Raw genomic sequence first — 22,785 nt, 5'->3', positions numbered from 1 at the left:
ATAAGAGCATCATCTGATCAAAACTACATAGTCACTGCCTGTGACTCTGCATGCACAAAAGAGATTTCTGGCAATAAACTTAAATACTTACAAAATATTGAAAATATATGCATAATTATTCTAAAATGTGGAAGCTCTCAAAAGGCATTTTGATTTTGACAGACAAAGAAATCCCCCATCCCACAGAACAGGCACAGAATGGTGAAAGCTGAAAAATTTGAACAACTTGAATATTGACCTTCGCATGCTTTTGGGGGCAGGGATATTTACTCTGTTTATGTGATTGTAAAGTCAATTTTCTTATAATTTCAGACTGCCAAGGATTTTATTTTTTAAATTTGGCTTTTTATTTTTGTACAAATACATTGAATTGAAGAACGTAAAATTTGTGTTTATTAACCATTTACATACAAAATTAAGACAACCCCACCCACAAATGACCATTTCATTTGTCTTGCTTTCTGCTTCACTTTGCCTAAGGCCCTGTCTTTTTCAGAAATAGAATACACTAAATCTCTTCTGACAAAACTCTCTATATTAAGTCAGAAAAAAATGAGACATGGGTAAGCAACTAACGTTTGTAAGCAACAATTCTCTTCTCTCCCAGACTCCAACCGCTCCCAACCAGCCACCCACTGCCACCTCTCCGAGAAAGCAACTCGCACAGAGTGATGGCTTGGTAGGACACAGGACAAGGATCACTCTCTATCAGGTGCAGCAAAGAGCTTCATTGACAGTGGTATCTCCAGCAGCCATCCATGGAAAGTAGCTTCAGGCTTCAGTCTTAAAATTGGGCCAACCAACAAGCAATGTAACTTTCTCTCTTATCTCTTATGTATCTCTTTATCTTTATGTCCCCTCACCTCATCTCTTCATCTAGTCTAAATCGTCTTACATACTGCTCTGTAGGAGGGATATGTCTACTTACTCCACACTACCTACTTCTGAACCTAAGATGCATAATTCAAATCTTAGTGTCAAACGAAAATAGTGTCAGGCTGCAAGTTGCACTTAAAATCAATAATAGTTTGTCAAGTAAGTAAACTGTCAAGATTTTAAGAAGATTGGCGTGTGTTTGGGTATGATCTTCAAAACTATATATTCATGTAGCATTCTACTCCAATCTCAGGCCAACCTGGATCATATGGTCTCTCTGTCCCCCAAAAAATCTTATCTCAAAAAAAAAACTATATTAAAAAAAAGAAAAGGAAAAGTAACCCAAACTCCTTCTTAACCTTACTTTCTTGGTTGCTATGAATGCAGAGCCTGGGTTCAAACAAGGAATCTAGAAGAAAAAAAAAAAATAAAGAACCAAAACACTTGCCAAGTTTTCTTATTACAAATCAAAATCCAGTTTTATGTCATTGGCGTCAGGATGATTTGCTGCAACTGGTCTAACTCTTCCCTCAGGTTTCTGGATGGCAACTAAACTTCAGAGGGAGAGAAAATGATCCTTTGCTTATTCCATAATGCTTGCTTGATTAGTTCAAGCATAAATCTGCTGAGAAGCTTATACAATATATGAAAAGCTCTTTATGGACAGTTTTGTCACCTTTGATTGAAATACCTCTAGATATGTACACAGCTTCCTCTGAAGCCCTACCCCTGCCCCCTGCCCCCTGCCTCCTACCTCGTGCACCTGCCCCCTGCCTTCTGCCTCCTACCTCGTGCACCTGCCACCCCCATCTCCTGACCCCTGTCTCCTGCCCCCTGCCCCTTGCCTCCTGCCCCTGTCTCTTTCCCCCTGTCTTCTGCCCTCTGCCCCCTGCCTTCTGCCCCCTGCCTCCTGCCCCTGTCTCTTGCCCCCTGCCCCTTGCCTCCTGCCCCCTGTCTCCTGCCCCCTGCCTCCTGCTCCCTGTCTGTCTCCTGCCCCCCGCCTCCTGCTTCTCTGTGGTTTGTGCACTGGGAAGGTTTCTTCCATTGTTGCAGAAGAGTGGTGTCATGTAGGTTGAGAATGTAAAAGTTATTCTTGGCTGCCAGTTCTAGCCACTTCAGAAGATGTTTAGTAATTAAAAGTAAGCAAATCAAAATTGTTTTAACCTAAAGTAAGAGAGGTTTATTTCAAAGGAGTGATTGTGTTTAGAATGCAAGACTTCAGAGCTGTAGACAGGGTTATAGGGACAACTTGGATGTCGGGCTGTGGGCTCAGCACCCCACCCTCTGACCCCCTGATTATTCACCTGTAGGACAGAATGGAGCATGTGAATGACTTCATCATCCATTTATTGTGATAAAATGAGAAATGGATGACACTACCTTTTGTACAATGATAGGAACTATCTAAATATACTGTCTTTTCAGAGTGCAAATGGGATTACATGAACTACATTGTGAGGACTGAAATGATAGAATTTTAGACACAAAAAATGTTATCACTACTTCTGTGGAAAGTGAGGAGTAAACAGGGACTTGATAATTTGTTGTCTATTCATAATACTGGTCAGCTTACTCTCCAGATCAAATAAATTACATTGAATTTTACATAAATTTAGTTGTATAGTATGCTTATGATAAAGACTGGACAGAATTATTGTTAATTTGTATTATTATGACTTATAGAAATAGGGCAAGAATATATTGATATTTTAGAAATGGAATTATACCATTAAAGAGGGCAAAATAAATATAAAAATAATTTTCCTTCTGATTGGAAATCAATAAAAAGTGACTTCTTATTCAGTTATAGCACTTTAAATGTAAAGTATATATTTGAGCATTACTCAAAGAAAAAGGACTAAAATTATTTACAAACAAACTTTAAGAACAGATCTATGATTAAAATCTTACCAAGAAGTATATAGTAACAATGAAATCACACTATTAAAAATAAGGCTTGAAATGAGGCAGAAATATGATTATTGTGACACCTAAAGTCAATGCAGGATCTCACACAGGACAATGGGTAACATGAGACCAACTGGCCTTATTTGATAGAATAAAAGCCAGGTAGTGAAAATTTTTTCTGTTTTTCTTCATCTCTTTTTGAGGAATGGTTTCTCAGTATGTAGCCCTGGGTGTCCTGGAACTCAAAATATAATATCTATCTCCAAGTATTGGTATTAAAAGCATGTGGCACTATGCCTGGGCAGCAAGTAGTGTTTTAGCTATGTTCATAATATTCTAGGAAAACAACAAAGGAAAGGAACCTTGCACTCCGGTGTCTATCTTTAAACTGGACTGGGAAACACACACTCAGTGTTGTGTTTAAGCTAACTGCTTCCTTAGCCAAATAGAAATCTAAAGAAACCCTCAATGGCACTTCACTCTGTCATCTCAAACAACCATTGGCCTTACATATCTGCTATGAGTGAATGGGACACATTAGATGTATGACATTTTTTGAGAATAAATAGAAATACTGTAGGCAGATGAAAGGCATCATTTTAATTTATAGCAGATATATAAAATTGACTATTTCAGAGCTGGAAATTATATAATAAAAATGTCAACTTTTGATAAATTATTTTTAACATCTGATTTTGAACTAAATTAGAAAAAAATTAAAGCAACTCTAGTTTGATTCCTGTCATGGGCAGTGACTATATTGCATGAAAACTCTGGATGTGCTGTTAAGTTAGCCACAGTTGTCAGCTTTCTCCTTTCTTATTATAGCTGTGAGATCCAAAGCAGGTCCTCATGATATTTACCTTCCTCTCTGCAACACTCTTAGAAGATCATCAACTAGACCAGACAAGGGGACTGGAGAGAGAGTTTAGGAACAGTGAAAGCACTGCCTACTAGCCCAACCCCATCACATATTTATGTTTCCAGGAAAACTCTGTTTTTATTTGGTAATGCTTTCCCTTCTGGCTTACAGTGTTTCCAGTGTGGGACTCTGTTTTTCTCCCAAATGTTTCTGTTATGACAGCTCTAACTAGCATGTATTGATGACCATATTCTACTGAAAGGAATTAAATGAGAAAAACAAAAACAAAACCAACACACTCATGTTATGCTGCATCATATAACAATGGCTCAGAACCCAGTAGTTTATGAATGAAATAAAGATACTTTATTTATTACACAGGCACTTGGATATTCACATGCCCAACACAGCTGATACACTTAACAGCTAAGGAAACACGCACAGAAGATGTCTGCTTGTAGGCTCAGGAGAGAACTTCCTCTGTGCCAAGGTGAATGAGTGCATTAACAATTTTTCCTTTGCTTTCCTCTAAGCATTTCCAAAAGTTACACGTCAAATAATATGCAACAAAAAACTGATCCACATTTCAACTGGTATGCTAACTTGAATTGTGAGCAATGTAAACTTTTATCACAATGCAACATATTTTATAGTCATGCTTGAACAGATTAGGTTAGTAGCATGCATTCCATTCTGCAATATGAATACTGTTAAACTATTTTCCAACAAAAGTCAAAAGACACCCAGTGCATAGAAAAATACAAATCACTGTAGTCAATATATTGTGAGACTGATCTTGGGACTTACATGATGATGATGAAATCCTAAAATGCCATGCCCACAAAAGCACATTAAGAAGGGGATAAACATATTTCATTAGACAATCTCTAAAAAACATTAAGGGTGAGAGCTTTAAATTTGGGGGGACGTTCTTCCTGTGTGCTTTGAACAGGGCCTTTTCTGCTCACCTCCTTCTGGCTTGACTGGTCCATCAGACATCACCTTCCTGAGGGCTAGCTGGCTTTGGTCTTGGTTGCCATTGGCTGGTGGAGGCAGATTATCAGACTGAGTTCTTTGAATGGGGAGGACGCCTGCTATGCTGTGTCTGTGCTGCTTCCTGGCATGGTTACACTGACCGCTTTTATGTGCTGCTGTGGCAGTGTGGGTGGAATGGAAACGCAGAGTGTACCCTCAGATGGAACCAGCTTAAATGTTACTCATGCAAGCAGAAGTGTGCTCTCGATCTCTTTAGACTGTGTTGTCCAATGCCAAAATGATACCACATGCACAGCGCTGAAGGGGATTAAAACTGGCTGTTTCATTGGAAGTGGTGACCAGAGAGATGAGGAAAACAACGAACTACTTCCATGGCCTGACCGATGCTTCCTGGTGGTGGCAGTGTGCCTACAGCCACGGGGATATCGGCACGCAGGGTTTTATAGAATCACGTCAGCAAATTTCACAAATGAAAACTTGTTAAGATGAGTGAATGGCTAGACTTTAATCGACTAACAACTACTAGACATGGCACTCCTTGACTTTGAAAACATTCTACCGAAAAAAAAAAAAATTTTTGTGATTTCGGTTATTCTGTACAAACTGTGATCAGATTATGCCCCTTAAGGAGATTACACTGGCTCATCATATAAGCGTATATGCATAGGAAAAATATACATTTTTGAGAATATGAATTTCGTCACAGGTTCTTCAGGAGACACGTGTGGGAAAAGCTCCTTTTCCCGTGTGCATCCTGCTTTAAAATTTTGCTTCAGGTGGCTTTTCACCTTAAGCTTTAGAATTTGACGGTTGATCTCACTAAACATCTCCTTAATTTTGAGGTCTAAGTACCTCATGGCTGACCTGATTAAAAGTGTGTGTGTGTGTGTTTGTGTGTGTGTGTGTGTGTGTGTGTGTGTGTGTGTGTGTGTGTGTCCATGCTTGCCTTTGGAGGGATAAAGCTAGAAAACTGGCAGTCCCTTGTGCTCTAAACGAAAAGTTCCTGTGCTCTAAACAAAAAAGGAAGTGCACACAAAAAGACACACAACACGGCTTTGCCTGCAAACTTCACAGACAGGGCCACCAAGTACTATGCGCCAGGTTGGATGGATGGTGGAAACAAAGGAGAAACAGCCAGTTTTATTGCAGTCTATGCAAATTAAAAAACAAAACAAAACTAAAGGAAGAAGAGCGTAGTTATGTATTGATACTGTTCTTACACAGACAAAAGGACAGAGACCAGAGTGAGCAGGGGATGCCAAAAAACAGAAAGCAGACAGGGAAACACAGCAGGAGAGAAAGGCAACAGATGAACATTAAGCTGCCATGCTGAGGAATTTATTTGCGTCTTTTACTTGGTTGAATGCGGAGTTGTTGCACGGCGGCTTCGGCTGCGGCTATGGCCGCCCCTGCGTCTTCCAGGTGGGTCTGAGCGACACTGGTTTTGCTTTGACTGCGAGATGGTCCGTGAGATCGGAGATGGCCTTCAGATGATGATTTTGAGCTACCAGGACTACTATGAGATTTCTCAATGGTGGGAACCTGCATGTCTGGTTACAAAGGGATAAAAAGACGAATTAAGCTTGCTCTCCAGCCTCCTGATGTCAAAGCCTAGTCTACATATAATTTGAAACTGCCTGTGATTTACATTAATGCTATGTTTATAGGTCATTCACTCAACTTCACAGCATACAGTAATGTGTTTAAATATTTAAAAATAATTCGGGAAAGGAAGCAAAGGGGGCCGAGTCTGAAGAAGAGACTTATTCATTAATAAAATGGAGTTCCCTGGTGGCAGGGACATCAGCTTGGCCCTCGGCTCTAGGACGGACCACGGACACTATCACGGACCCTAGGGGCAGCATGGCCCAAGAACCTCAACAGAAGGCCAAGCTGAGGTCTCTCTTCTGTGCTGCGTCTGGAGACTGTGTGGATGTCCTCGGTCTGTGTTGTTCCCAGAAAGTCCATGATCCAGGCTGCCACTGACTGTAAAGGGCAAGGAAGCTTCTTTTGCACTGATATTGATGACTGTAGACTCACAGTTGAAAATAAGAATATATATATATCTTCTGTGACAACCTCTCTGCGTGCCCCCCGCCCCGCCCCTGCAAGGAAACAGCCTAGACAGGAAGCCATTGAAGAGAACTCTTTACTATTGTGATAGGGACTATGAAGTGTAGCTCCAGGGGGTGGAGTGGGCTGGATGCGGAGGGATGTGGGAGGGGGTGCGAAGGGTGCAGGAGGGAAGGAAGTGGAGGGGTAGAGAGTGGGGAGAGGATTCAATTTTATATAAGGAGCTGGCCATTGGGAGTTTGACCATGCTCCAATGAGTCTATGAGCAGCACATTTAGACACAGTGTATTTTTGTTGTTCTTTTTCGCTTTTCTTTCTTTCTTCTTCTTTTTCTTTCTTTCTTTCTTTCTTTCTTTCTTTCTTTCTTTTTTTTTTTCCTTCGGTGGAGGGATTCAGGGGTGGACCTGAGAGGACTAGGAAGTGAGAATGATTGGGATGAATTATCTGAAACTCCCAAGTAATCAATAAAAATATGTTGGAAAAATAAAAAGAAAACTGAGTTTTAAGAAGTCTCAGATAACAGATCCCTCAGCTTCCCTGTTTCTCAAAAGCTTTGCTTATTTTAGGAGAGGCTGGCGAATGACAATGGGCCTTCTCAGCTGTGGAGAGTGCTTAAATGAAGCCAGAGGAAAAATTTGAGTGAGCAGATTAGAACATATGAGAAGAAGATGTCTATAGAATCATTTTCTCAGGAAATTGAGACTGTAAAGGTGGAGAGAACTAGGAGAGAGAGAGAGAGAGAGAGAGAGAGAGAGAGAGAGAGAGAGAGAGAGAGAGAGAGAGAGAGAAATATGAAAATATGAGAGTTTTATGCTAATCATCTTCCAGAAAGTTTAGCATGGGAAAGTTGAAGTGGCTAAGGAGAATCTAATCTACAAACCCAATCTATAACACATACTCAGAAATCATCTTCAGCACTTTTTGTAGTCTGTGGTTCTCAATGACTTATTAGATGTGATCCTAGCTTCTGGTCCTGTAGAACACTATAACACAGCTGCCTCTTTCTGATGTACACAGAAGCACTTGGGGAAGGCAGCAGTATACAATAATTATCTATAATACTTATAATGATTAATGTATCCTGTCACCACAAGTTTGTCCTATGCAGGTGGGTGAGCTTATCAGTTATGGGGAGGATGGATAGTCATGTTGTTGAAAAAGTTAAAGGGAAAATTCATTCCAAGAGAAGTGCTGTGACCATTGCTAAAAACTTCATTATTAATCGAAATCCAACATTTAGGAAAGTTTGAAGCATTTGAGTTGACATTTATTTTGATGACATGGGAAGATGCTCTTCACAGGATAAGTAAAAGCAGGATGTAAAATTTTATTTATAGACTGACTGTATAAGAACTATGAGATGCAAAAATTACAATGAATGTCACACCAGAAAATCTTATACTTTTAAAAAATAGCTTAGTGAATTCTATAAATTTTTATTATGGATTTTCTGAAATAGAGTTAGCTTATGTCATCCAATATTGTTTTTATAAAGAAAACGAAGATGGCAGATCTAACATCTATGTATGTGGTGATATGTTCTTAGAGTTGCTTTCTTTTGAATTCAGACCACCGTTTCTGTGACATCACATTAATTTTTCCAACGGAATAAAATTTACAATGTATATTAACAATAGAGTCACTCACATGCTAGAAGCCACTGACTGACCAAACAGACAAACAATGGTGTTCTACTTAAATATCTCCTACCCTTGGCTGGGTCAGGGAAGATGCCATGGCTCCTGCTTTTGATCACAGAGGGCTTTGGGGACTGCTGGCTGCTTTGACTGGAGTGAGACTTGCCATGGTCAATGCTCTCAGTCTGTTCTTTCAGTGGATACCACCGAGGAGTGTTGTCCAGATGAGATGTGCTAGATAAATCAATCAACACCTGAAAAGGGACAAAGAAGCAATAAAATGAATGGGCTGAGATAAAATTGGATGATTAGTTTTTCTGTGACCTAAACCTTACTAAGGATGTGGCCAGATTAAACATAGCCTTAAAAATGATAAAGCCACCTTTCCTACCTTTCTCTACATATTTACTAATTTTCCTCAGACATGATATTGACAGTGATGTCTCATAATGCAAGATGCTTAACAAATGTGTGCTTAAACTTCAATATATTATGCCATTGACCATTCCCTAATTTCTTGAGTAATATGAAAAGGTCAGAGTCAAAAGTCAAACTTTTTTTTTTAATGAAACATGTTGTTTTGGGTTGTTCTATAAAACAATTTTTACTATGGAAGACAGACAAAATTAAGAATTAAAAGAATAAGTTATATATTTGCCTTGAGTCAATGTCATTAAGAATCAACAACACCTCTGATGGAGTTGAAGACCAGGTAGCTTAGTTTTACAATGAAGCTTAGTTGTTTAGGGATTAAGATGTTTTTAGGTCAAGATAGATGTTTTAAGTTGATAATGACAAAATGTGATGGAGATTGATTCACATTCAGAATTTTAGATGCACCAAGATAGGAAAGATGTTTTCTTCAAGGCTGTCAAATACAATTAGCCAAAAACACTTAAGAATGTAACATTTATATAATTCCTCATTGTGTCATGGTTATTCTTCTTATAGGTAGTTTATCGTATATTTGTGGAATAATACAAATGCATATGTAAAAACTAAAATAAAAAAGAATGAAAAAGGAATAAGTTATTTGCAATTGCTACCTTATTTAGTCAGTTTTAAATATACTTTACTGTTTTAAATAAAGATGTGACTACAAACTAATGATGACAAAGCTTTGTATCATAGTTTATCTGGAATTTTCCTTTCTTAATCACACACAAAATCCTGTATTTTTACGGTCACTGGCATTATATATTTCATAAATAATGGATGATGTAGAAGGTCTTCAGTAAGCCAGTATTTTGAAATGTCAGTAGATCAAATGCAACCTTATATTCTAGAGTAATTCTGCATACAGTCAAAGTTAATTTCAGTGGCTGAACTAGGGAGGAATTTGAAAGCCAAGATTCAGTGGTCTGGATTTGACAGGAAAGAGAGGGACAGTATTTTAAAATCCTAAGAAGCCCTCATTACAGAAATGACATTTGTAACACAGACAGTCTTTATTAAGAAGGGGTCACATTATGTAAGCTTCAGGATTTCTGGAAATCATACATGCATTCATGTATACATACATATATACATGCAGACATAATATATATTGCACACATATATAATTCACACACATAATTTGAGTATTTAAGTAAAGAACACTAAAGAAATTACTTAGTTTTATAACAGTATTAATGAAAACACTAAAAAAAAACTTGTTCACTCTTCCATATTCCATTCTTAGACATATTCTCATTTCTTATAAATTTGTATAATAATTAGTTCAAATGCCTTCTCTTCCATCTAGTATTAACTTTAAAAAAAATTGAAAATCTTTAGCATGCCATTTAGTAACAGAAAGCAATGTGAAAAGTTACATTCTTACATTTATTTGGGGAGCGTAAGTAAAAAAAAATATCTGAAATTGTATTTGAAAAGATCCAGCTTATTTTATTTCTCTTGTTATCTCAGATCTCACTTGGAATCACATCATGATTTTATATTTTCCCACTAAAGCACTATTGAATCTTAACTAAATAAAAGGTACATCTAATGGTAGATTGAAAAACACTTCTCAGGCTTCTGTTTACCTATTCAAAGAGTAACTCATGGAATTAACTTACCTGCCAAAAGGTTTTGGTCAGGAATGACTATTGTGCAAACTGAAGGCACTTCCTTTTAAAAATGTTATCATGCTTTAACTTGTCGCACACGTGATAGTATGAAAAATGAAATTGAGACTTACCTCTCCAAGGAAGTCATTGGAAGAGAATCTATCATAGTCCCACACTGTCACCTCCAAGGTCTTCTTCATGAGCTGCATTCGGACACAGCTGTCATCAACCCATTTTCCCAACATGGATCTCAGCATATTCACAGATGATTTCACCTTGACTTTTCAGTTTATTAATGTACTTGGTATTTTATTTAAGACTATTTTTTAAGTGTTGTGTAAAACTTAGTGACTACTTTGTAGTTCAGTCTAGTGTTTGATTACAGGAGACCTCATTATTTTGTGCACAAACTCTTACATTTATTGTTCTATCTTTATTCCTCATTTAACAAAAAGCATCTCACTCTTTTAATACACAAAGGGGAAAAATTTAAAGCAATTCATCTCAGTCATTACCAAAAATGAAGCACGGTCTTACTCCTTTAGAACCTAACTTACTTTAAAGAACACAGATTAATATTGATTCATAACTTGGGAGGCAGAGGCAGGCAGATCGCTGTGAGCTGGAGGCCAGCCTGGTCTACAAAGTGAGTCCAGGATGGCCAAGGCTACACAAAGAAACCCTGTCTCGAAAAAACCAAAAAAAAAAAATATTGATATAACTACATATTTAACTCCATCTTCTGAAACAAACCAGGAACCTCATTTTGAAAGACCATTTCTATAGTTATTGAATATGCATGAATTTTTAGTTTTTATTTATAATTTCCCCTAGAATTTGACACTTTGAACTAACACTTAATACTGCTATTCACAGCAGTTATAGAATTCTAATTTTTAAAATTAAAAATATTTACACTAATAGCATTTTGTCGAGACTCATTTATTTTTGGTTACCAAGTTTTATAATAATCACCATTACACCTCCTTCTATAAATATTAGTTTTCTCCTTTTGGTAAGTTTCAATTTATAGAAATTAATTCCTACATCATAGCTGGGTAAAATACATAACACATTTTATGCATCTTAATTTTTTGTGTTCCTTCTGAAAAATCAAAATATAGTCAGTTGAAAATATTTCTTCCCAATTTGTAAATCTGGCCCAGTTTACTGAAAATATTTAGTTCTGGAATGTTCTACAGGCCTCATTTCACTAAATTACTTGTTCATGTTTTGGCTGCTTTGTCACAAAATGAGCTTTGCTTTTCCCTTACATTTGAACTTCACTCATCTATTATCACAGAACATATTTCTCATATCTTTAATGAACTCATACTGTGTTTGGAAATCCTTGATATAGGCCTTGATTCTTCTATAATACTGTCATCACTATACTTATTTCAGTCTAGATGTGTCATTTATATAATAATAATTACATACCTGCTCCATGGAAATGCTTTTATAAATTACTGTTTGATTCCATTCAGGATTAAGACTTTTCTGGACATACTTCGTCCTTCTCTTATACTCAGCACTAAATTAGAAGAGAAGAAAGAGTTATTCTGACATTTTGCCTTAATTGATGACTTTACAGTCAAACTGATGGACGTGCAGAATTAGACAGATCTTTGGCCTCACACCACTGTATAATCATTTTATCTTCCAGGTGAAAAATCAATTTTAAGTTGAACACACCATGACAATTCAAAAATATATCAGCTGTCTGGTATTTTGCTTGTGGTACTCAGTATGATTTTGATATTTGAACTATATAAATTTTACTTTTTCCTGAATGTGAGAGATATTTACATTAAGTACCATATTTTCCAGTGTATAAGATGACTGGGTGTATAAGATGACCTCCAGCTTTTCCAGTTAAAATATAGAGTTTGGAATACATTCGCCATATAAGACTACCCCTCTTCCAATGCACATCCTGTGCAGCAGACTTGGGCATGTGTCTACTTGCAGGCAGGGCACAGACAGCCAACACTTTTTTAAATGCCTACAGACTGCCAGAGCCAGCCTACACTGCCCCTTTAAGACGTCTCCTGAATTTGGCATGGAATTTTTTTGGTTAAAAAGTCTGCTTATTAAAAAAAAAAAAAGACTTCTTATGGGATGGAAAATATAGTATATGTAAAGTTGACTTTTCTAATAGTTTTACATCTAGTTTTGTCAGCAAAGGAAAATTGCCTTCCACCTAAAATATGGTGATATTAAGAGAAAGGCACTTTGGCTCATGAGTGTGATCTTCACATTTGCAGATGGAAGCAGGAGTTCAGATTTCTCTGCTACATAGCTAGTTTGGACCCAATTTTGTCTACATTAGGCTCTATTTGTTTGTTTTTTTCAAGAAAGAAAGTAAAGATAAAGCATTAATTGCACCTACAGAGAAAATATGCAAATAGATTTTACAACACATGAGATTTCAAAAACTTTCCCAATGGGATATTTGAAATTCCCTTTAAAGTATGACATTTGCAGTGGTTATAAAGCATGTTTGAATGCCTTTTGATACTAGTTTATAATAAAATTGAAATGAATTAATACCTTCATTCATTGCAACTTGGGGCATTTAGATGAATTCCTAATTTTTCTCTGGCCTTTGAGCAATCATTAGAAGTTCATGTACAATTCATTTAAAAACACGTCCTCAAAATCCATTTTAGTTAAATCTTGCAGTACACCTATGGCTGGCATGGGCTAGTGGCTGGAGCAGGAAACAGCTGACTGCTATCTATGGTCAGTCGAAGTGATCCCAAAGAAAGGCCTTCCTTAACTTTGTTTTTTCCAGGACTTTCTGTCTTAATTCACATCACGTTGATTAAATAAGATTTCATTTAGGTAGGTATCACTTATAAGGAAGTCTTGACATGTATGTGTCTTTTATTAAAGGCAGTCAAGACTCCATACCCCTCCCACTCCAGGAGAATCGATTGTAATTTTTGTGGGATAAGTTTTGAACATAGTGATTTTTGAAAGCTGAAATGTACTAGGTAGTGAAATTTGAGCCATAGGGTTTGTCTCAGCAAACCTCACATGTCAGACCTGATGAACTGATTCTGGTGTCTTTTCACTTCTAATCAAATAACAGAAATTAGAACAGGATTTGATGCATATATTGTAGATACTATGATTTTTTAAAATTTTAAATTAAATTTATTAACATCTTATATTGGCCTTATATATTTCTTCTTCTTTTTTTTATGTCACCAAGCTTATTTATTTATTTTTTTAAATTAATTCATTCATATTACATCTCAATAGTTATGCCATCCCTTGTATCCTCCCATTCCTTCCTCCCTCCTGCTGTCCCCCTACTCCCCTCCCCTATGACTGTGACTGAGGGGGACCTCCTCCCCCTGTATATGCTCATAGGGTATCAAGTCTCTTCTTGGTAGCCTGCTATTCTTCCTCTGAGGGCCACCTCTGAGGCCTCAAGGGGACGTGGTCAAATATGGGGCACTAGAGTTCATGTCAAAGTCAGTTGCCACTCTCCACTCATCTGTGGAGAATGTCCTGTCCATTGGCTAGATCTGCATTGCAGTTTTTAACAAGCAGAATTATCAGGAAATGATGAGATTGTACATATATTTTGCCTATATCTTCATCAATATCTTGTGAAGTTTAAGGTATTATATATATATTTTCAGATATTTAAGTCTATTAATTCTGTTTCTATCCCAGAGAATTTCTTCCACTTTTATAAAAGAAATATATTTAAGAATATTCATAAGAATATTATTTCTACTAGAACTAATAAGTGAATAAATTCACTTATTATATATGAACATATTATATAAATAAAATATTAAGCAACCAGATAAATTTAATCTAATTCTTGAAAATGTTTTTCTTTAAAGTTTGTAGAAAGATAAGCATATCATGGTTAACTTATAATTAATTATGTGATTTAAAATTATGTTAAAAATGTACTTGTATATAAGACATCTATATTAAAATCACAAGAAAGTTTAGGAAATATAAAATTTACATTCAATTTAGTAAATATTCTATTTATGGTTGTAAGCCTAGCCTTTAATGGCTGAGCCATCTCTCCAGCCCTTAGTAAATATTCTCTGTGGACAAGAAAGTGGTTTTAAAATTTCCAAGTATACTTGTAATATATTATCGATTATAAAATCTAAAGCAAGTTAGCAAAATGTTAAGATGATAATTAGATAATAAACATACATATTTGTTAAAGGCATAAGTTTTAGTAAATTTGAAAGGTTCTAAATCCAAAAACTGCAAGTTTCTTGGCATTGTATGTCCTTTTGTGTTTTATATTTGTTGTTTATTTTTGATAATGGCATAGGAACAACTAACGTGAACATTTTCTGTTTAATAGCTGATATTGCTCCTTACTTTGGAATTACAGCTGTCCCTCTAAGGTGGTGTACTTAAGCCAGGCACAGACTAGTAGAGTTTTACATTTCTGCATGAGGTGGACTTAGTTATCTAAATGGTGAAACCATGGGAACACCATAGAAAAGATAAGGTCAAAAAAAAAAAAAAAAAAAAAAAAAAAAAAAAAAAAAAAAAAAAGAAAAGATAAGGTCTAAATTTGATGATCACCAGTAATACTGTTTTTATTAAGGTTCTAAACCAGTGAATATATTTTGTGTGTGTATGTGTGTGTGTGTGTGTGTGTGTGTGTGTGTAATTTTTAAGACAAGCGTAAAGTGAAATGCAAGCACCTTCTTTCATTAAAATACAGCTATGCCTTAAACATAAATCATCTGTACTGCCGACATTTTCCAAAAGATTTATCAATCTCCATATTTTCTTTATCCATAAAATATGAGTAAACACTAAAGTTTTCACATCCACATTTAGCAATTCTCGTCACATATATAGCTAAAAATACTAAATGCCAGTTATGTATCGGAAACCATGCACGTCTACGATGATGCACAACTGTAATGGTATTTTATGTAATGGTATTTTATTTTATGGTCACACATTTTATTCACACTTGAAAAGCATTTTATAGTCACACTGAAGTAATAAGTAACCTTAAGTTCTGGCTGCTTCCTAGGCAGATCTCTGACTGATTTGTCCATGTCAATGTGCTTAATCTGAAAGGCCTCCACTGAAAACAGGTTCTATTTATTATCTCACTTAATAGGTAAGATGGCTGAAGCTTAGACTTTAAGCCTTAGAGGAAATAAGGTGTGCTAGTAAAGCTACAAGGTATTATCTGGTAGGATTAGGATTTAGGTATTAAAAAACTCCATATTCTTTACCCCTAAATATGCTATGTGAAATTAACTTACACATTTCCAAAAGTATCACTTATTCATCTGTTTTCTTAATAAGCTTTCTTAGCTGAGCTGTGTACTTTCTCTCTATAAAGTTCCTCCACCTCAATTTACCTACAATACAAAATATTAATATGCATAGACATTCTCAAAACAATACCTTTAGAATTGCCTAGGGATATTCTGAATGGCATGGGGTATTTAAATACTGTATGACAATTAGACATTAACACTATGTGAACTTATCTTTTAACAGAGTCAGAAGTTACCTAAGATGGCACAGATTAAAGCAGTCTATTAATAGAGTATGTCTTATTGAACTTGGTTCTTCAGTTCTGTCCAGACTCAAGCCCCTTTCTACTACTTTATTGTTCACTTGAAAAAAACATTTTTATTATCACTACACAGTTTGTTTGTATTGGTTTATAAACAAATGGCCAGCTTTTATACAGAGAATCTACATGATTTTTTTTCATGTTTCAATAGGTAAAAATAAATATACAAGCTTATGTACAAAAGTATACAGGACATCAGACATAAGAAAATTTATGTATGCTATTTTATGCCACTGGAAGCTTTTATATATTTGAAAAGTAGGACTCATAAATTAACAAATATTGTCCTTTTATAGTCCTGTCAAGTTTAATGGAAGTGAGTTTAACACCTTAATCACTGATCTAACATGTACAAAACAAAATCATACCTGATGATTCTGTATATATGTATATTTGTGTATATAGTTCTTAATTATTTTTTTAAAAGAAGGGGAAATGTGGAAAGGACTGTAATCTTTGTCACAGGTGAAAGCAGTCTTGGTGGGCTTTAGCCTTGGACACACCATGGATACCTTGAGATAGACTGGGTGGAGCTATCCTGGGCTTGGAATTCAAGAAGCGGACCTGGGGACTCCACCTGGACTATTGTTTTTCTAATGGACCCTCAATGGGAGAAGGAGACTGCCCTTGACACGTGACTCAGGCAGGCGAGGAGGAGAGAGCTGGGCTTGAGAACAGGAGGATCAGCAGACAGGCTGGACCAGCACACAGGCCAGAGACACCTTGGGACCGATCCTGTGGAACGGATATCGGAAGGTTCACTCTTTTTTCCCTTAAACCTTTTTTCCCTCTTGTGTAAGCTAGTTGGGTTATATAATAAAGTTTAATTGTTAAAAAACAGAGCCTACATATTTTTCAATCAATTAAAGTTTTAACAACACCCATGTAAGCCAGAATGTTAGCTGTTTGGTGAGCAAAGACCTTATATCAGTATAAGTCTATAAACTCCCAAACTGATCCCTTTCAAACTATATGTTTTCAATGCATTGAAGATGTGAAACCTGAAACCCTTCTTTGCTTCTGGATTTGTGATCTTGCCATTCCATACTGATTGCTGAGATTTGGAAATTTTCATTTGCTTCAAAGTCGTGTCTTCATTACCTGAGCCTGCTTCATCTTCACTTGTAAATCTCGTAACTACCCACATTTGACATTGCTATCCTTGTTTCCAGAATTCAATTTTCTCACAGTCTGAGAGTCTGAGATTTCTTGCCTTTTTTGTTTGTTTGTTTGTTTTTGTTTTTGTTTTTGTTTGTGTCCTGCTTGCTCAGCAATCAGCTGCTGCCTGTAGTGGCAAGGCACAGCCTGGGCTATAGAAAGCTGCACCCCCCTTTTGAACTTTGATGGCTATCTGAGGAGTCACTTGTGTTCCCACAACAGCGCAGCAATGATGAGAACAGAACTCCTAGAGGCTTCAACCCCGAAGCCACTTCTTGTTTTTGTTCCCCCCCCCCTCAAACATATGCTTCTGTTATTGTTCTTGTAATTCCTTTTCTCTCTCCAATCTTTAAGCTAAACTTTCCTAGGCGCCCATTGCTCCCTTTCCGCCTCTCAAGGCAGGTGGACTAGGTGTCTTGTTTAGGCATCAGTTACTCCTCTTGGCTTCCCAAATCCCTTCTTTCCATTTCAACTTTGGCCCCTTGTTCTAATCCTGAGCTTGTGTCTAGATGCTGACAGAATGTAGTCTGACCCAACATTTTTATCCTTGCTTCTAGATCTTGACTTCTTGTCTCTGACTCTGGATTGAAACTTCTTTGATCCCTATTCCTGCACCAAGACACCTCCTCACTTCTACTGTGATGGTGATGTTGATGTTGATGTTGAGTGACTCCTGCTTCAGGATGACTTCCTTTCTGTGTGCTGTTCCTGTCTTAATTTTCAGATGAGTTTAGTCACTCCCAATTATCAGAAGTATATTCTTTGTGTTCCTCAGCCTTCTCTCTTGGAGGATTTAGCTTCAGATCATGCTTTCTTGTTTTTATCATGAAGCAGGCTTACTTTTTGGCTATCTGAGGCTGCAGCATCTTCAGTTAAGTCTCTTCATTCATTAGCTCACTCTTTGCTTCTTCTCTGGGACCTGTGTTTATGTCTTTCATTATCTGGCTTTCTGTTTCTTTCTGTTGACCTTGACTATGATCTTGAATAATGAGTTTGAAGGCACTGGGGGAGTGGAATACACCTCAGAATCCTTTTCCTTTCTCTGTCTAGTGATGTCTTTTCTGGGACTGAAAGACCGAGAGGCCTAAAAGGTTTTAAAAAATTGATAAACCCCAATATAAGAGACAGGCAGTTAGGTGGTATCAGGGAGTAATTGGGGAGTGCATGAGCTACCAAGATACTGTTACCTAACAGGCCTGGCACCTATATAAGGGTCATTAAGTTCTTTGAAGAAACAGACTTAAATGGTGATTTGAAAAGTAAAGAGATCCAAACTCACAACTGCAAGAGAAAAAAAAAGCCACCAGAGATAGCATTATCTGATAGCAACTGACTCCTGTCGTTCCCCCCTCCCCCCAGTGCCCTTGCAGATGGGATTATTAAGAAACCACTTCCCTGAGCAAACCAGTGAACAAAGAGTTAATCCATGGGCAGTCTTGGTGCATTTTTGTAGCACTTTGGACAGTAGACCCTCTTATGTTAACTGGGATCCCTCTGCTTAGGGGGCACTAGGAAGTAAAGAACTATAAAAAGTTCCCAGGCCTACACCTGAGGGTTGCTTCCTGATACTGTTGGTGCAACCCAGCTCGAGCTGTATCATTAAAGGTTCCTCTTTTTTTTTTTTTAAACAGGGTTTTGAGGGTTTTCTTTCTGGTTCTTTTTGGGGCTCTCAAGATCTGGGCAACGTCTGGCTCAGCAGGACTATCAGTCTTGTTCTGTGTCATGGCCTGCAAACCTAATCAACCTTCTTTAGTGAAAATATCATCTTAGTATAGAAGTACAGCAAAGCATGCTCTACTTTTCAGTATTAATGCCCTGAGTTCCAGAACACTGGGATCACAGATGCTTGCCATCAAGTCCAATGTTCAGTTGAATTTTGCTGAGAGGTACACAATAGTTTGGAGTCTCAGAAGCTAAGACAGTACCTCTGTTTGCTAAAACGAACAGCAGAGGTCAATAGGAAGCTTTACTACAGCCTACTTTCAACAATTAAAAAAAAGTCTTTGTTTTTTTCTTGGTTTTTAGAGACACGTTTCTCTGTGTAGCCTGGGCTATCCTGAAACTGGTTCTGTAGACCAGTCTGGCCTCAAACTCAGAGATCTGCCTGCCTCTGTGCCTGGTTAATAACATTTAAATTACTTAAGAATTTCAAAGGTGTGTGTATATCTCTTGCCCAGCAGCCATCAGTAGCTAGGGGTGAGAATTAATGAACTCCTCCCCCACCCATGCTAGTCTTCCAGTGAGCATGATCCCTTGCAGATCTGTGTCCTTTTTACAGCTTTCATCACCGTATTTTGTGAATCAAAACAATCCTCTTGCTGATCTTTTTTAGTTTTACTTCTTCTTTCCTTCCTTCAGTGAATTTATTAGTTTATAGGCAGTATGCCATTAGGTACTCAAGGCAGCCCTTGACCATGGGCCTCTCCTCCATCACTTTATTTGTTTATGTATTTATTTACTTATTTTGTATTTCCCAACTGCAAAGCTGTGCAAACAAAGCTTTGCCTTTCAAACACTAGCTTAAGGATATAACACTATGTTGCAAATTATACAATTGATAAGTTATCATAATTTAAAAAGCTATGCCAGATATCTGCATTTGTAAACCACACATGGACAGAGAAACTGGGCTTCTTGAGTGTAAGCATAATTTGACTCTGAGGGGGAAAAGGCTGTTCTCCACTGCCTTTCTTGTTAGAGGGTAGAGTAAATCAATGATATGACATCATGGCAATTAGATCATGTTTAATAATCAACGATTTATAAATATGAGAAAACACAAAGTTAGTTCATCAAATGAGTCTGACATTTCCACTTAAAACACAAGAAGGACGTTAGAAGAGGGGAGAAGTGGAGGGAGGGAAAACTGCAGTCAGGATGTAATATGAGAAGAATAAATTTAAAAGAAAACAAAGTCAGGTTTGGACATCACATTCTGGTATTTGTTCCAAATCACAACACTCATATGCTAACAAAGGCGTTAAAGAAAGTCTAGCTAATTACTGTACTTCCAGTTATAATGATAGTTAAAACTTTTTACAAGCATGGGAAAATCTCATTAATGAGAATAACTGTATTTTGCCCAACAAGATGATAGAGAAAAGTGGGACATTTTTTAGGCATGCCCATTTCCATTTCATAGTTATCCATGTAAATGTATCATCAAGGTCATAGGCCGTTTGCCATCTTCCCCTGGCATTCTCTCTTCTCATTCCCACCTGATCTTAATCCTTTCATAGCCTATGAGTATATTTAGATAAAACCCTGGAAAACATTAGGAAAGGAGATGATAAAACTGATCCAGTGTGGATTTATTAGGGCAGTAGGACTTTCATGATTTTATTTTTATTATTTTAAATTTATTTTTTATGTGTGTGAGTGATTGGCCTACATTTATGTCTGTGTGCCACTTGGGTGCCTAATGTCCACAAATGCTAGAAGAGGACTGGGGCAGGTGTTACAGAAAGTTGAGAGCAGCCATGTGAGTGAAGGCAATGGAGCCCAGGTCCCATGGAAGAGCAGCCATTCTTTAATCTGCTGAGGAACCTCTCCACCCTTCATTATATTATTTCTAATGCACTGCACTTTTTGTAGAAGACAGTTTGTAGGCCTTTCATGATATTGCTGTAAATTTATTTTGTATAATTGGGTAGCTACACATTCTGTCTGTCTCTCATTTAGCTGTTCCTGGCTACTATTATCAGAAGTAATAATAGCAACTTCCACTTAGAAAAGATTACTATGTGTAAGAATCTGTGCTACCCATATTTGTCTGTCATTAATAATATTTCACACACACACAGACACACACACACACAGACACACACACACACACAGACACACACACACACACACCCCAGAGGTTATTATTATTCTTTTTTTTGGTTTTATTTTATTTTTTTTTTAATTTATTCTTGTTAGATCTCAATGGTTATCCAATCCCTTGTATCCTCCCATTCTTCCCTCCCTCCCACTTTCCCCTTCTTCCCCTCCCCTATGACTGTTCCTGAGGGGGATTACCTCCCCCTGTATATACTCATAGGGTATCAAGTGACTTCTTGGTAACCTGCTGTCCTTCCTCTGAGTGCCCCTCCAGGGGACATGGTCAAATGTGAGGCATCAGAGTACGTGAGAAAGTCATATCCCACTCTCCACTCAACTGTGGAGAATGTTCTGCCATTGGCTAGATCTGGGTAGGGGTTTAAAGTTTACTGCCTGTATTGTTCTTGGCTGGTGCCTTAGTTTGAGCGGGACCCCTGGTGCCAAATCTGCCTATCATAATGTTCTACTTGTAGGTTTCTAGGACTGTCTGGATCCTTCTACTTTGCTATTCTCCCATGCTTCTCTCATCTAGAGTCTCAAACTGTACTATAAAGCAATAGTAATTAAAACAGCATGGTACTGGCACAGCAACAGGCTGGTTGATCAGTGGAATCGAATCGAAGACCCAGATATGAATCCACACACATATGGTCACTTGATTTTTGACAAAGAAGCCAAATCCATTCAATGGAAAAAGGATAGCATCTTCAACAAATGGTGCTGGTCTAACTGGAGGTCTATGTGTAAAAAAATGCAACTGGACCCATATTTGTCATCTTGCACAAAACTCAAATCCAAGTGGATTAAAGACCTCAACATAAAACCAGAAACACTAAGTCACTTAGAAGAAAAAGTGGGGAAGAGCCTGGAACATATTGGCACAGGAGTTATTATTATTCTTAATTGCAGAAGGGAACAGGGAACACAGCTATGGAATAATTCATGGCTTCTAGGTGACAATGCCAGAATTCGAACCCAAGTTCTTTATGTCTCAGCTTAGTGGTTTCCATTGTCATTTCATTTCAACTCCCTCTCACACTGACAGTTCTCAAAGATATGAAGAAAATGGTATCTGGATGACTTGTCACGACCGTCAAATGATAGTCAAAATATTCCATGCTCACCAATTTATTATAAGCCATTTCCAAATGTGCTCCCCTGTAAATTAAATTCATAAAGTCACCAAGCTGGTGATGACCTCCCAGATTCATTAGATAAAGGGCAGAGAGATGACGAATAAGGAGACTGATCATTTGTGCTCTACACTGACACAATATCTATGAAACATCAAGCCAAGACATTTAGATTATGTCCACAATGAGAGAACTAGCCAGCGTAAGAAAGCGCCACAGTGCCGAGGATCTCAGGTGGCTAATGATGTGGCTATAAGGAATGAAGTTTCTGATACTAGTCAGGGCATGGTAATAGTGTTGAAGATAAATACTTACACCTTTAGAAATCAGCTTTCCGGGATCAATAAAATTGTCATATTTTAATAACAAACACAGAAAAAACTGTAACAGTAATATGGTTGGAGACTAAAATCTTCATCATCCAACTAGTGAAGATACTACATGAGTCACTTCAATGAAATGACACACTTAGTTCATAATGCACTGGGTGATGAGAAATTATGTCCTTTGGGTTATGGCTTGAGAGGTAGTCTTGCTTGGTAAGATAGTGATGCAGCTCATAACAATCAGAGATTTTGCCTAGTACCAGAGCCAAATAAAAGTGTTCATGTGATTACTCATACATTATAGCAAATTGGTTTTTGTTTGTTTGCTTTTTTGTTGTCGG

General features: G+C 37.3%; 1 protein-coding gene across 1 annotated transcript in view; it reads right to left on the bottom strand.

Moving 5' to 3' along the window:
* The window catches only part of Pclo (piccolo presynaptic cytomatrix protein), a 328,544-nt gene that overhangs the window by 54,171 nt on the left and 251,588 nt on the right, over positions 1-22,785 (bottom strand). Inside the window, exons 17-20 of the mRNA XM_051152077.1 lie at positions 11,844-11,937; positions 10,535-10,606; positions 8,426-8,606; positions 5,998-6,192 (exon numbers count right to left, since the gene is read on the bottom strand). Of these exons, the coding sequence (XP_051008034.1) occupies positions 5,998-6,192; positions 8,426-8,606; positions 10,535-10,606; positions 11,844-11,937 (542 nt within the window). The remainder of the gene's footprint in view (positions 1-5,997; positions 6,193-8,425; positions 8,607-10,534; positions 10,607-11,843; positions 11,938-22,785) is intronic.

This window comes from Acomys russatus, chromosome 10 (genome assembly GCF_903995435.1).
Source record: "Acomys russatus chromosome 10, mAcoRus1.1, whole genome shotgun sequence".
Classification (NCBI taxonomy): Eukaryota; Metazoa; Chordata; class Mammalia; order Rodentia; family Muridae; genus Acomys; species Acomys russatus.
The sequence above is the reverse complement of the archived record's forward strand: the minus strand, read 5'-3'. Positions and strand labels throughout refer to the sequence as shown.